This window comes from Sinohyriopsis cumingii, chromosome 4 (genome assembly GCF_028554795.1).
Source record: "Sinohyriopsis cumingii isolate HCF-2022 chromosome 4, ASM2855479v2, whole genome shotgun sequence".
Taxonomy (NCBI): Eukaryota; Metazoa; Mollusca; class Bivalvia; order Unionida; family Unionidae; genus Sinohyriopsis; species Sinohyriopsis cumingii.
In genome coordinates, this window is record NC_142964.1 from 104,174,156 (window position 1) to 104,191,815 (window position 17,660).

Below are 17,660 nucleotides of genomic sequence, written 5' to 3' on the forward strand. Positions count from 1 at the left end.
CACATTATCCTGACACCAGGCCAAGCAAGTCCTAACACTAACCTCTTAATGTTGAGCTCCAAGTGAGACAGCTGTTAGTACCATTTTTGTAAGTCTTTGTTATGACTCAGCCGGGTATCGAACCCACGCCCTCCCCCATCCGAGGCGGACGCTCTAACCACTAGGCCACCGGAGCGGTTCATATATAAAACTAATAATCTTATTATATTAAATGAAATATGTGATGCTGATATGAATTTTCTTTTAACAACTTTCAAATGTGCGTACGTTTTTGTTTTGGTAAGAACGCTGAGAAATATGATACTAGTTTATGCAGGCATGAACGTTGCTCACGTTTTACAGTTGGTAACTTCAGGTTCATTGCTAGTTTTAGCTTTAACCAAGAAACTAAGCAATTCTTTTTACCTATTGTCAGTGATACATTAACACAAAAAACAGAGGTTGCAAGAAAATATAAAGTATTTTTTAATAGCTTTTAAAACTAGAACACCTAGTAAAGAAGATCTACAATGCACATAATAGTATTTATCAAATAATCGGTACACTTTGCCTCCAGTGTGTGGTGCAGTTTGATATTTTTGATAATATTATGTGATTCTGATTGGTCCAAATAAGTCCATGAAATTATTGTGCAGTATTCTTTTTACTGGATGGCTTCATCGTGGGAACACATTTTTAATCCCACCTTCTGGAATTTTTTGTTTTAATTAAACGTATTTGGCTACCATTGAAAACAAAATGGTCTTGTCTGTTTCAATATTGCCACATTACCCCCACAGGGGTTAGTTATGTCATGTATAACATATCATAACATGAAAAATGGTAAAACCCCTAGAAAATAACAATAACAACAAGTAAAACTACCGGTATTGCTTAGATGATAACCAGGGTGGGGCGGGATGGATGGGCGGTATATCTGTAACATGGAATCCACCCTATATACAATCAATCAATCAATCCTCTCTGCGCAGTCTGGTGCTTGAGGCGACAGCAAGGGAGCACCATTTTGGTCTGTCGGCTGCTTTTATGGGGGTGGTCTGCAGGGTGAGGCCTCTGGTCTTGAGTTCTCGCTCCACGGTTCGGCGCCAGGTCTCTTTGGGTCTGCCACGCTTCCTTTTCCCCTGTGGAGTCCATCTCAGTACCACCCTTGGTAATGAGTCAAGGGGCATTCTGCAGACGTGGCCGAGCCATCTCCATCGACGAGTTGCAATGGTCTCAGCGATGGTGCTTGCGCCAGCTTTGTGCTGGAGTTCCTCGTTCGAGATCATGTTTGGCCAGAAGATCCTCATGATCCGTCGCAGGCACTTGGTCTGGAAGACTTCGAGCTTGCGTTCTATGTTAGCAGTGGTCTTCCAACACTCTGACCAGTACAAAAGGACGCTCAGCACGTTGCTCTTGAAGGTACGAATCTTCGTGTGGGCGCTGAGGTATGTTGTCCTCCAGATGGGCTTCAGCATTGCGAAGGCCTGGTTGGCCTTGCTGATTCTTCTGGTGTTTTCCCTTGTGCAATCTCCATCCGTGGCGACCTTGCTGCCCAGGTACGTGAATTCGTCTACTTCTTGCAGAGGCTGGTCGTTGATGGTGATTGGGTTGCCCACTCTAGTGTTACTCGAAGACCTATGGTGCTTGCTGCCTGCACCAACTGTTGTGTCTTCTGTTGGATATCCTGGTGTTACAGAAAGTCTCGGTGCAGGCTGTCAAAGGCCTTCTCAAAGTCAACAAAGACCACATAAATGGATCCATTCCACTCATGGGATTGCTCAAGGATCTGTCTCAGAACGAATATGTGGTCAATGCAGGATTTGCCCTTCATAAAACCTGCCTGTTCCTAGCGTAGGATGCCGTCCACAGCTGTTGTGATGCGTTGGAGTATAATGCGACTGAAAATCTTACTGGAGATGGATAGTAAGGTGATTCCTCGCCAGTTGTTGCAGTTCCCCAGATCTCCTTTCTTGGGAAGTTTGACGATGATTCCTGTTTTCCAGTCATTCGGTGCTTCTTCACTATCCCAGATCTTTTGAAGACTCTGGCAAAGAAACTGCGGTGTCTTTGTGTCTTCTGCCTTCAGCATCTCGGGACATACTCCATCATCGCCAGGTGCCTTCCCATTCTTCAGCTTGTGGATGGCCTGCTTGACCTCCTCCACAGTGATGTCGTCGCAGCTGATGTCAAGGTCCTCCTCTGCTTCAGGAATGTCCGCGAGTACTGGTGGGTCTGAGGGATTCAGTATGGACTCAACGTGTTGCTTCCATCTCTTCAGCTTCTCTTCCTCCACTGTGACACGAGTTCCATCTTCATCTCTCACTGGAAGGTCGTGGTGCTGGCCGTAGTCGCCCTTCAGCTTCTTGGTGTTCTGGTACACCGTCTTCATGTCTTTCTGCTCTGCTGCTGCCTCCGCCTCCTTTGCCAGTCTCTCTGTGTATTCTCTTCTGTCTCTCCTTGCTGATTTCTTCACCTCCTTGTCTTTTCCTCTATACTCCTTCGAAATTCTCTCTTTCAGTCTTGGTAACTTGGAGGCCAAAAGTCTCTTATTAATCTGTCTTCTCGCGTCTATGCGAGTCCACGTCTGTCCTGATATCCACTCTGTCTTCTTACTATTCCTATAACCTAAAACTGCTTCTCCTGCTTCCTTCATTACTCTGTTGAAATTGTCGATGGTCAGCGCTGTCTCATCTTCTAGAACACAAAACCTATTCCTTAGGGCCAGCCTAAACTCTTCCTTCACTTTTGGATCTTTCAGCTTGGCCACATCGAAACGCTGATTCCTGGAAACCCCTATCCTAACTTTCCTAAGCTTCAAAGTCACCTTGGCCACCAGAAGACTATGGTCGCTTCCGATGTCAGCGTGCCGCATCACTCGCACGTCCTGCAGGGAGTGTTTCCATCGGCCGTTGATGATGATGTGGTCGATTTGGTTCTGCGTTCTGTCGTCTGGTGACGTCCATGTGAGCTTGTGGATGTCCTTGTGCTCTAACAGGGTCCCTCCTATGACCAAGTCATTCTCTTCACAAAAGTTGACCAGTCTTTCCCCGTTATCGGTCATCACACCTACTCCATGGCGCCCCATGGTCCTCTCTCTGTCTTTATTGTCTCAGCCGACTCTAGCGTTGAAGTCACCAAGTAGCAACAGCACATCATGTCGAGGGACGTCCTCTAAAACGGCTTGAAGAGCGTCGTAGAAGGTGTCTTTGTCCTCTTCTTCCGCGTCGTCTATTGGTGCATAGGCCACAACAACAGACAGCTTGGCGTATTTGGAGTTCATCCTGACGTACAGCAGTCGCTCGTTCACTGGCTTCCACTGTAGAACGGTATTGGTCTTGTTCTTGCTGGTAATGATGGCGACCCCCTCCCGGTGGTCATTGTCCTTCATTCCGGACCAGATGATGACTTCTCCGGAGTTCAACTTCTGCTTGCCGGCACCAGTCCATCGTGCTTCTGTTACACCCATGAGGGTCAAATTGTAGTGATTCAACTCGCTCACTGCTTGTGCCAATTTTCCAGTCTGGTTGAGCGTTCGCACGTTCCAGCATCCAACTCTGATCCATGCTTTTGGCGTCAGGAGTTCCGCTATTGGGATGGGGACGTCCTTGTGGTTATGTTCTCAATCCGTCATAGAGCCAGTTGCCTGGTCTGCTTCGCTCTGTCTGGTCAGTTGTCTGGTCTGCTTTGAGAAAAATGATTGGTTCTTGTTAGGGCCATGCTGAGAGTACGTGATGTAAACATCGTCACATGACCCTTATCCGGGCATCAAATTTGCGCGTTATTCAAGTTTTAAACCATTGCTTAGAGAGAGATCTCGCAGTTGGGCTTCTAAACACTGAGACATAAAGGTGCTTCTTTTGTTGTGTCATTTTGGGAATTACATTTTAGTGTTTATTCAAATTATTTTGGATTCTAAAAGAATAATTCGTTTCTCTGGAAATATTGTGAGTGTTCATGTAGAATGCTTGAATAAAGACATTTCTTAAAGTTTTATTCTGATTTCCAAAACCGATTCTTAAAACCGTAAGTTCTTTTTTTTTTTTACAGTATTGTTCCAGGGAAATAAATTATTTGTTTTTTTTTCAAAGCTTGATGTTTTCACTCTTTCTTGTGTTGCCGTTTTTTCGAGCCTAAACACGTAACATGAGAGTGACATCACACGATTTGGACAATTTGTGATATATATATATATATATATATATATATATATATATATATATATATATATATATATATATATATATATATATATATATATATATATATATATATATATATATATATATATATATATATATATATATATAAAACACATATATATAAAGAGAAATTTCGTGTACTCACAGATTTTGTCTTACTTTACTGATAAAGTGTCATAAGACTCATGTGATGTAATGCAAGTACTTTCCTATATGTAGAGGTTGTAGTCATAATACTATCCAGCAGCCCATGAATATTGGCGCTTACTTGACCTTCCTCACAATCAGCGACAAGACGCAAGAAATAATTACATGGCATGACAACGCTGGTTTTATCAAACAGATGCTTGTGACTGGAAGATTGTTTGTATAATAGTTGTAAGATAAGATAAATGTTAAAAGGAAATACTGGAACGTGATAATTTTCGCAATTACATAATGACTGCACTTAGAACGACGAATCAGAAAGAATCACGCGGTGTTTATGTAAACGTTTACTCACTGACTCGGATCAGTGCGCTAAGTGGGCATTCAAATCAGAAACGTGAATTTTGCTAACTAAACCTCGAGCTATTCGTACCTATATTTCACGCATTTCATTTATTTTGGACTATGAAAATTATATGACTCCTAGCTCCGCCCATGAAACTTGGGTCCAACCCTTCGTTGTACTTGTAGGATGAAAAACGCGTCTGTTACAATGTCGTCTGCAGAGTTTGTCAGAGCTTTCTTTGGAAGTAAAGAGAAATGCAGTCAGCAATGTGGAGACTGCCTGGATACATTACCCAGTTGGTCAGCATTGCAGCAGGTAAGATTCATCATCATTGCATTCAGAATCGCACCTTGAACGAGCAAGGGAAATTCATCTAGGCCAATAACGCAGCCCCACACCTGTAATGATTTTGACTTGCATTTTAGGGGCTGAAATTGCACATTCATTAAAATCTGCAAACAACCTACAGACACTTTTGTTTGCGTACATTGGTGTACATTTCATGCATTTACCGGTCTTTCTCATGGCTGTAAAACTACCGTCAATTTACAGGTGTGTTTGGTTATATGCACATAGTATGTCCTGATCAAATCTGAATTTCACGAGTTGTATCTCCACGAGGAAAGCACAACCCTTTGAATTTGGCTCTAGATATAGCTATCACCAAGTACTTTTGAGTGTCTAAACTGTATGCAGGCGTGCTCCAGAAAGATTCGCATGCATCACAATTTCACATTGTAATAAGCAGGTGACATGAGACACACGCATTGTCCGTAAGTATCAATAGTTTTTTGTGTGGGTCCATAAGTATCAATAGTTTTTTGTGTGGGTTCATAAGTATCGATAGTTTTTTGTGTGGGTCCATAAGCATCAATAGTGTTTGTGTGGGTCTATAAGTATCAATAGTTTTTTGTGTGGGTCCATAAGTATCAATTGTTTTTTGTGTGGGTCCATAAGTATAAATAGTATTTTGTGTGGGTCTATAAGTATCAATAGTTTTATGTGTGTGGGTGTTTGTATTTTTTACGATACCTTCCTTACATAATTTCATAGCAAATTAGTATAACATCTTCATGGTAATAAAATTAGCATGGCATATGTTATTAGAAAGGGTTACATAAGAGAAATGTAAAACAAATCTTATACTACATTAAACGCATTGTCATTGATTACCAGGTACAAATGATAAAACAACAACCAGGTGATGATTCTAAGAATTTTATTTGTGTTCTTGTTTACAACTTTATAAATATTAAACAGAAAACAAATACACATGATAGGAACCAGTTCCTACTTGACAAATGTCCTGGATGATGACCACAGCCTTAAAGTGCGAGATGCCTTCTGCATCTGGTATCTGGTGAAGAAATAAAAACTACAATATTTTATCTTGAGAAGGTGATTTATAGTGTCCAAGTACTTCGTTTAATATATACTGTATCAATACACATGTTAAGATAACAGTGGGAGATCTCTCTCATTCTCGTTCACCCCCACCCTACAATATAATGCTTTTATAGGTTATGGAACACTAGTTACGATCTGACTGAACCAGCTAAGTGTGAAGACCAGTAATATCTGATACTGTTGTAAAACAAAATTAAATAATGTGTAATTTCATTCTGCATGTATCTAAAAAATATACGATAACAAGGTGGTTCCACTAGATATATTTCATTCTTTGTAGGTGTAAGAAACATATTAAATATTATTGTTAGTTTTTTGTCTGATTTATTTCTGGAGTACTGCCAGAACAGTTCTTTTGTATTAATTGGATTTTGATTCAACTCGAGTAATCTGGAAACAAAACAAATTATATCATGGACTTGAGTTTAAATTTTTGGAAATAAATCGTAAGTGAGTGAAAGTCATAAAACTATTTATGAAACCCATTTTGCCCATTCTGAACAATGAAAAGTTAGTAAGACTGCTGACTTTATGGATTGTTGTCACAGACTTCACGATTTTGTATGCAAATAGCTGCAATGCAACGCGCGCGTACCTTGCGCCGCCATTTGTATTCCTAACAAACCTTTATCAAGATCAGTAAGTATATTCAAGAAAAAAATCTAATTTAATTGTCGATACTTATATTTACATCATCGAAATGATACGCATATTATACTTGAAATTAAAGGAAAACAAGAGTTTATGTCATAGACAGCTGACAAACCAATTTTAATTAGTACGGTCAAATATTGAATAGATAGATCCCGCATGACGTCATCATCAGCAATAGTTGGGGTATGCTGGCAGATTTACTGTTGACTTTATTTGGTGGTTGGAAGCTGAAATAAATCTATTGGCTCTAACGAAACTGTTGGCAACAATCGGCTTTCTGATAGTATCTATATTTGTCATTAAAGTTGATTTTGCCTCAGTGTGCCTCGTTCAAAATGACCAACTTGGTACTCGCATATAGAAGAAACGTCCAGGTAAAATGGGAAGACGATCGTCTGCTCGTGAGCTGATTGAGAAGCATATATTAGTGGTAGAGATGATGAACGAGAGAATGTTATTGAATGAAAGCAGGAATTGTTAAAAATACGTTTTATCATCAGTGTGGTAAAATGAAACGTGCCTAACGGATCAGTACTTTGTGTCAAATGTCAAAACCAAGTATTATTGAAATGCATTGGCTTTTTAACTTGAAGGATATCCAAATGATTTATTTCAGCCCATGAAAACTGAAAATCATTACATGTTTCTACTTATGTTTGTATCCATATGTTCATGCGTCTGTTCATGAATGAGTCTATGAAAGAACAACAAACTTTAAGATGGTTGCAATTTCAATGCTTTATTTCAAGAAAAAAATCACAAAATCGGTTTCGTGAGGTTGACATGACCAAAATAATGTGATGTATTATGACACCTTTACACAACAAAATGAGACGTGCCTCAATAATTATATGGGAAGGACAATGCTGTTTAGTGCTGGTTAACGTGGCTAGGGAATCAAAATGGCGGATACGAAAGGGCGTACATTTTGTGACGTCAGGTGAAAACAACGGATAGGTAATAGTTATTATCATTGGATGAGTCTTGTCAATGAACATGACTCGTTCATACAAGAACTTTACTAAATTTTATTAAAGCAGGGCTTGAGTGGAGCATTGGAGAATTACATTATTAGCACATCTTACTAACATCATTCGACCAATAGGGGAATGTATATTTTACAAACACAGCTTAATAAAACACATTAGTTTATTATGTTCATTACAAATAAAGTTAATTCCTTTTTTTTATAGATCAACTCATGGTTGGTATTAAAACATTTTATTATTTATTTGTTTAAATCAAACAATCAAAATGAATTTGACAAAACTTGTTTCCTTATAACTAAAATAAAAAATGTAAAAGTTGTTGGCATTGCTGTAGTAATTAGGAAATATAGAAAATTAATATTAATAATCAATAATATTTATAAAATTTATTGCATGTACTTCGAAGACTTTTTTTTCAAGATTTAACCTCGCAACCCGTATTAAAAATTCACTTAAAACTGATGAAAGTGAGAAAAAACTACTTACCGTATGCTTTAGTATGGTCAATTCCACCTATAAATTGTTGCAGAAACCTGAAGCATCTTAAAATTTCCCATCCGGCATTTAAATTTATTATTAACAAATGTCCTTGTCACAGATTTTTTGTCATCTTATTGTTCACGTGTTTAGTTCTGCAAAAAGAATAAAAATGTCTCTATCAACGTCCTCCATTGTCAATGCACTAATGTAACTCATGCAAAACCAGCCATACGGTTTATTGGTATCGCTTGACACTGTCACATAATTTCTGAGAAAGAACGCTACAACTCTGGATTCCGAATTGTTGCGTTATTCCGAGTTGTTGCGTTATTCCGAGTTGGTGCAAAACAGAAAGATACAATAAGAAGGAGACAATAGCAGAAAAGCAGTTAGAAAACAGTATTCTGCCACTGTATATAACTCGTTATGGCCATGCCTCCAGAAAACAAATAAAGATGATCATTTTGTTTTGTGCAGAATTTGAAATTCAAACGTTTAGTTTGTATATGGTGGAAGAAATCATGGTGCACAACACATCGATTCAGAGAGCCATTTTGAGCTATAAACAGTGGTAGCGTGAAATAAAGATGTTTTATATAAGCTAAAGAGAAAATAAATAAACGAGCAACATATATTTTTAAGACAATCAACGAACATCGCTGCCTGTTTGAAAAAAAAAAAAACAGCAGATGACACTGTGATCGTTCTTGCTACTATGGATCAGATATTCAGGTCCTTTGCCAGGCTACGCTGAGCTTGCAGTGTCACGTAGCAGTGCTGCTTGTGAGTGCATTGGGAATTGCATTAGAACACATTCTACAGACCAGCGATCAGCAATGTTGAATGAGACTCTGGAGGCGTTATTGGTTATGCAATGTAAACCAGGACACTTGACCAAAGAGATGACAGATGACTAGCGTGACGGCGTTAAGAGCCTACTATAACTCCCATAATAACTAGAGATTGTTGATGACATTGTGAAAACTTTTATTCAGTTTCACATAGTATATGTATCAGTTTTTGCAACAAATATTTTAAGCTCAACTTTTAATAGAAACGGGCTGTACATTTTTGATTTTAATTGGCGGTTGGTACAATATAGGTATTTGTTTTGTTTTTTTGACGTCAAAAAGAGCAGCAGTCGAGTATAAATGATTAAACAGTGAGTAATATGAATGAAAGGTAAAAATATGAGGAAAAAAAATATTCCTATTTTGTACCATGAAATAACTATATTTTTAAGTATGTCTCCTAATATTTTGTAAAAATGTTATTGCGACTATATGGTATTAAACTAAGCAGAAAATAGCGGAGTCCAACGCGTTATTAAAATTCAACAACTACTTTATATCCCTGGAATACAAAAGTGAAAAGAATATAATAAGAACTTACAGTATTGCCAATTAAATCCCAAATAATCCTAGAATTTCTAACACAGTGCCTAGTAATTAGAGTTCTGAATAAACTTCAGAGGTATTTCAAAACAAATCCAATGCTGGAGATGTTAATGTGCATTTGATGGTCTTTGCCGTAATGATGTGCCAATAATCTTTTGTTGAATCACAGTAATACAAGCCAAGAATAGCTTCGTTCTTGAATTTCACTATAAATCCAAATCTATATTTCCAAGAATGTTATTTCTGAGCATTTTGAATTTCCAAAGAAGAATACACCTAGAATTAAAAAAAAAATTAATAAATAAATTCCAGCCCAAATGAAAACCTGGACAGAACATTAATACAAATGATTCTGCATGACCAAAGGTGTCGCAATTAGAATTTTCTTTAAAAAACAAAACACAATTACCTAATGGAAAATTTGATTCTGGATGGTTCCATATAGTTTCAGGATAAATTCTTATTTATCATTAAAAGGTCTGTTACTAAAAGTATAATATAAACTGTGGTAATCAACAGGAGACCAGGCCCATCATGAACTCAAACATGCTTTTGTTTACAAAACCAAAATCAGTGATTCAGGTCAGGTAGAAAATGAAGTCCAAACTACAACTATCCATAGGATAGAATAAATAAAAAAACTAGCTAATAATGCAGATCAAATATACATAACAGTGTATTTAAAAGTGCATTGCTGACTCTGAGATTGCTTCATTTTGTACGAAATGCTGGAATTTAAAAAAAATTGAAAGCTTTTAGAAAATACAGTCGGATTAAATCCAGATCTCACTGTCCTACTTGAAGATCTGACAGCGAACACTTAAAGGTCGTCATGTTCTGGTGATCCATGCTATTACCATAAGCGCTAATTTAATCAACCAATCAGAAGAAGTATGTTATCATTGCGTTTGGAATTTTGAGCAGTATGACCGAAGAGCATCAATGTGTGACGAACGATTTGATTCACATTCAAATATCCTTAGGCTTAATTTCCATTGGCTATTTCAAAGGTCACTAGAACATGACCCTTAAGTAGTTGCTGGACGGTGGAGATCTGTTGATAATCAGATTCCAGAGAATATTGACTGATGGTCTGAAAATACTTACCGCCAATATCAGGGGTACACGGGTTTGTGATACAGACCACGTGAATATTATTAAGTTTCCTCTTAGATGTAAGTGTGACATGTGCTGTTCTTTAAAATATGATATTTTTCATTATTCCCAGGTATGTTGAGCACTTAAAATTTCATGTTAGGAAATATAACCCTTAGTTCTGTTAGAAATGAAATGAAATGATACACGAGTGTTTATGTTGGGACAGATCCACCCCTCCCCTAAAAAAAATGCGAAAACAATCCTAACGTTTTCTATAGTATTTTTGTTTTAGTTAAGACGTGGTACACTTCGAGGGTCTACCATGTGTAGTGGAGAATCTTGTATCATTGTTACTGGAGGAAATACCTCAATCCTAACTGTGCTCGTGAGAATCCAGTGGCAAACTTTCTCCTCTTCCTTTTAAAGGAAAGAGAATATTTGGTATCCACCATTATGAGCTATAGGATAATCTTTTATCATTGTTACTGGAGGAAATACCTCAATCCTAACTGTCCTCCTGAGAACCAGGGGCAAACTTTCTCGAATTCATTTTTAAGGAAAAAGAATATTTTTTCTCCACCACTAAGATGTATAATGCAGTCCAATAAAACACGCTCAAGTTCTCTAATGGAATGGGATTGCAACCAGTTGCACTTCCTGTTGAGATCCCTAGTCTCAGTTGTATCTGTGCTGGCTATCGCGCAGTTAGAGCCGTTTGGTTTTTCTATTTAGCCATTTGGTTCTTTCTATTTATCCACATACCAAAGTATGTAATCTGAGTTGCACTGAATGGCAGTTACAAAAGGCGAGATTTGGTTATTCGACAACATCGGAGTTAGTTGTCAAATATTGAGTAGACCCAAGCATATGGTCTTTCTGCCAATCAGACCAGAAAACCCCATATTTGATCATGCCAAATGACGTCATGGCCTTGATCGCTATTCATCAAAAATACTCCTTTTGAAAACTTGCACTCGAATAAGGCAATATACATTAAATAGACGAGAGCAAAATATACAGACTGAGCTTAGAGTAAGGCGTGTAAGATCTATCCCTTGTGCAACTTGTAGGCTTAGACTGTTTGTAATAGTCACCGTATAGATTATAGTAGTAAGAAGAACCCATTCGAAATCCTTATACGCGCACAGGAGCGCTGTCTGTCTCTGTCTGTCTGTCTGTCTCTCTCATGGGTAAAATCACTCGCATTACAGTTTTGCAATCCCATATCCAATTAATAGGCAAATTTGAAGATAAAAGAAAAGAAAACGCAACTTAAAGAGTCAGCGGACATTACATACATACATACATATATCTTAATGCTGAGCGCCAAGCGAGGCAGGCAAGCGATGGAGCTGTTAGTACCATTTTTGTAAATTTTTGGTATGACTCAGCCGGTGATCGAGCGGACGTTCTAATCATTAGGCCTCCGGAGCTGTCAAAGGTGAAAGTGATACGAACGCATTAGAAATTGCTATGTTGATGTTGTTGTTATAATGGGGTTTAACACAATTTTCAGCACAAGATAGGCTACACATGGTGGCCAGTATTAATGGTTGAAGAACCCGGGAAAACCTTGGAAATAACCACCGCCCCACGAGAAGCTACCGGCAAGCTTTCTCACATACCCACAGTAGCCAAGCCCGAGACTCGAACCCACGCAGACAGAGGCGAGATGGCAGTGGTCCGTAACGGTGAGCGCTTTAGACCAATCGGCCACTCGTGGGCCCAGAAATTACTATAATGTGTACTATGAATAAATATATATTTTTTTGGAAGGTTTTAGGGCCATAGCTCATAACGGCAATGATTATTTGGAAACAGACAAGTTCCTTTCCATACAGTTCGATTTTGGTGCCTATTACGTTAAGTTTCTTAATAATACCGTGAAAAAATTCTCAACGAGTATAAGTTGCCTAAAAAAGAATAACACTCGACCAAGAAATAAACAGAATATACTGACAGTCATATATAGAACTAATAATCTTAGTAAATTAAAAGGAATATGTCGTGACAATAAGAATGTTGTTTTTACAACTTTCCGAAATGGGTAATTTATTACTATTCTTTTGTTGGTAACAGTGCTATGAAATGTGATATTAATTTCTGCGCACATGAACTTGGCTTCCTTCTTACAGTTGGTCACTATATATATATATATATATATATATATATATATATATATATATATATATATATATATATATATATATATATATATATATATATATATATATATATATATATATATATATATATTTCTTAACCAAGACTGTCCACCTTTTTATTTTATTCATGTCTGACTCCGATCTCATCATTTTTCTCTGGTGAGGTTCTTTCCCTCCTGAAGGTGCTTTTGGTATAGTAATTTTACCATTTGTCGACGTTACTGTTAGCTTATTGTACCCTTGTCTTTGAGAAACTTTCTAAATAACGCTTCTCATTCAGTTTCTGTTTCTTGACACCACATGTCAATAGACAGATGTATCCCTCATCAACGGATGACCAGGTCTTAAAGTGATACCCTTCAAGTAATCACATTTGCCTCCTAGTGAACTACACTGATGACAGATGTATTCCTCATCAATGAAAGACCAGGTTTAAAAGTCTTTGCTTGTTATCACTTCGCATGTAGAGTGGAACCAATAATCACATACCTGAATCAAAATGTATACAGAGTCTACATTTCTCATAAGATGCAAACTGCCGGCAGTCACAAATTGAAATGGGTAAACCAATAAGATGTATATGTATGTAAAATAATAATGATAATAATGATGATAATTATATAATAATGATGATGATACTAATAATAATAATGATAATAATGATAATAATAATAATAATAGTAATTTTATTTTATGATGATAATACAATTAGTTCTAAGAAGGTGGTGGGTGTACCTAATTTAGGTGTATCAAATTGTTTTAGATTCGACGTAAACCGAATAAAGTATTTGTGAAGTGGGATCTTAAAACAACCGAGTATTTTAAAAATAAAATACATAATCTAGATATACATAAAGAATAAATGAGAAGATAGATAACTTTTTCTTGCAATATTTACAATGGATAATTTTGGGAGTTTGAATATAAGACTCCATGAGAAAGATAAAATATGGTTTATTTAACGGCCTGATTGAAAACAACCATTCGACATTAGTTCTAGGGAGGTTATTACCGACATCATTTTAAAAACAAAAACTTAAGTCATTACAACATGGATGTTTTGCAACAAAAAAAAAAAAAAAAAAAAAACAGACAGAGCATAATGCATTAATACAATAAAATACAGATACAGCGTAATACGTTAATACAGTAAAATACAGACACATCATAATACATTAATACAGTAAAATACAGACACAGCATAATACATTAATACAGTAAAATACAGACACAGCATAATACATTAATACAGTAAAATACAGACACAGCATAATGCATTAATACAGTAAAATATAGACACATCATAATACAGTAAAATACAGACACATCATAAAACATTAATACAGTAAAATAGGGACACATCATAAAACATTAATACAGTACAATAGGGACACATCATAAAACATTAATACAGTAAAATACAGACACATCATAATACATTAATACAGTAAAATACAGACACAGCAAAATACATTAATACAGTAAAATACAGACACATCATAAAACATTAATATAGTAAAATACAGACACAGCATAATACATTAATACAGTAAAATACAGACACATCATAATACATTAATACAGTAAAATACAGACACAGCATACTACATTAATACAGTAAAATACAGACACAGCATACTACATTAATACAGTAAAATACAGACACAGCATAATACATTAATACAGTAAAATACAGACACATCATACAACATTAATACAGTAAAATACAGACACAGCATAATGCATTAATACAGTAAAATACAGACACAGCATAATACATTAATACAGTAAAATACAGACACATCATAATACATTAATACAGTAAAATACAGACACAGCATAATACATTAATACAGTAAAATACAGACACAGCATAATACATTAATACAGTAAAATACAGACACATCATAATACATTAATACAGTAAAATACAGACACAGCATACTACATTAATACAGTAAAATACAGACACAGCATAATACATTAATACAGTAACATACAGACACAGCAAAAAATATTAATACAGTAAAATACAGACACAGCATAAAACATTAATACAGCAAAATACAGACACATCATAATACATTATTACAGTAAAATACAGACACAGCATAATGCATTAATACAGTAAAATAGGGACACATCTTAAAACATTAATACAGTAAAATATAAACACAGCATAATGCATTAATACAGTAAAATACAGACACATCATAATGCATTAATACAGTAAAATATAGACACAGCATAAAACATTAATACAGTAAAATACAGACACAGCATAATACATTAATACAGTAAAATACAGACACAGCATAAAACATTAATACAGTAAAATATAGACACAGCATAATGCATTAATACAGTAAAATACAGACACAGCATAAAACATTAATACAGTAAAATACAGACACATCATAAAACATTAATACAGTAAAATACAGACACATCGTAATACATTAATACAGTAAAATACAGACACAACAAAATACATTAATACAGTAAAATACAGACATAGCATAAAACATTAATACAGTAAAATACAGACACAGCATAATGCATTAATACAGTAAAATACAGACACATCATAATGCATTAATACAGTAAAATACAGACACATCATAAAACATTAATACAGTAAAATACAGACACAGCATAAAACATTAATACAGTAAAATACAGACACATCATAAAACATTAATACAGTAAAATACAGACACAACAAAATACATTAATACAGTAAAATACAGTCACAGCATAAAATATTAATACAGTAAAATACAGACACATCATAATACATTAATACAGTAAAATACAGACATAGCATAAAACATTAATACAGTAAAATACAGACACAACAAAATACATTAATACAGTAAAATACAGACACATGATAATACATTAATACAGTAAAATACAGACACATCATAATACATTAATACAGTAAAATACAGACACAGCAAAATACATTAATACAGTAGAACACCTAATATGCTTATCATGTATCATCTGACAATAACGTTGCTGAGATGTATGAATACCATTACGAGAGAGAGAGAGAGAGAGAGAGAGAGAGAGAGAGAGAATGTGTTATCGAGGTCATGGAATTCATCACCCAAAATGTTATTATGACATTCAGTACATTTTCTTCCTTTAAACTGATTTCACTACATTTCGTTTCGTTGACAATTTTTAAGATACATACCGGTATGCAATCGGCAACAAATAACATCGAACTGGTCAAATTTTGGTATCAAAGACTCAACTGTAAGACGGAAAGATAGAATGCTAATTTAAAGACTAAAAATCATCATTTTTGCGATCAGTGACACACATTAATCAAACCGATAATGAAGATAATGATAAAATGCTATTAATATTGAAAAACATCTACTTTTCAAATTTTAGCTGAATTTAAGAAATGTACTGTTATTCATTATTATTTTTTTTTTACATGTGATGTTGTTAACATTACACAAACATGACAAAATGCTTGGGAACATGTTATTTATTTATTATTCTAATCGCTTCTTTTATCTTTTCTTTACAGATTTGAAAGCATATTATTGAAGCAGTGTTTTTTTTTTTGTCATAAATGGCAACAATTGATAAATTTTATTGGCAATTATTAATTTTATGTAGATATTGTTTAATGTTATACACAGATAACAGGAGATTTGCATATTTAAACGAATGATTGTACTGACAGCTCAAAAAATTTGCAGGGAGAATATAATAATAATGATATAAATTAAAGATCGTTAAATAGAAACTTAACAATATATAAGCAATCCAAAAGAAGACAAACCTCATTTAATAGACCGCCCAACTCATAAGCTTTCTTACAGTCACCGAAAGGAAACTGTTTCTTGCTCTTTCCTTATACCGTTCTAATTATCACAAACGCCCACAAAATTGAGAATTTTAACACAGCAAAAAGAAAATTATTAATGTTTGGCTTGACTACAACTTTCTTATACATATAAGGAATATATGTCTTTTGGAACCTTCTCATTCTTTTCATCTTGAGGTCAATTATTTACATTAAAAGTCGCTGTTTAAACATTAGCGAAAGTTGGTAACATTCACTATTGTTCATATATCATTATATCAATTCAAGCCTGTAACAAATAATATTGTTGATACCTCTATTGCTCAATTTACTGGATTATATGTGCAGCTAAAGTGGACATCAAATACATCAAAGATATTTGCGACAGGTGTGAATGCGGCATTTAATGAAAGCACACTATGCTAGTGTTAGGTGGTTATGCAATTGAAATGTTTCAGCCGTTAGTCCTAAAATAGAAATCAGTTAACAATTTTTTTTAAAGAAAATGTTTAAAAAACGAACACTTAAATGGAGCCTTTTAAATGAAGTAAGAAATAAAATGATAGATGTATTAAGTTACATAGCTATGTAACTCTATGTTATTATTTGATAACATAGATTAGTATACACCGTTCACACTTGCCAACATATATATTTTGTTTTGTTATACATATTCTATTCCCCAGAATATAACATGTGTGTATACAAAGCGAAAAGATTGGACATTAATTTTTCAACTTACAAGTTTTACTCCATTACAAACATAAGTAATGAACACACATGTTTGAAGTCTCGAAAAAAGTCAAGATAGTTGACATGCATACATATAATTAAATGAGAGAGATGAAAGAATGATAAATTCAGAGGGATATTGATTCATGTGGTCTAGAATGTAAAATTTTAAATAACAATCGTGATGGAATAAAACGTAAATATGTTTCTGAATCTTTTTATGTTAATAATA

General features: G+C 35.3%; 1 protein-coding gene across 1 annotated transcript in view; it reads left to right on the forward strand.

Moving 5' to 3' along the window:
* Positions 1 to 4,904: 4,904 nt before the first annotated feature.
* Positions 4,905 to 17,660, forward strand: part of LOC149801822 (2-phosphoxylose phosphatase 1-like) — a 31,384-nt gene continuing 18,628 nt past the window's right edge. The window contains exon 1 of the mRNA XM_089956178.1: positions 4,905 to 4,989. Within this exon, the coding sequence (XP_089812304.1) occupies positions 4,929 to 4,989 (61 nt within the window). The 5' untranslated portion in view covers positions 4,905 to 4,928. The remainder of the gene's footprint in view (positions 4,990 to 17,660) is intronic.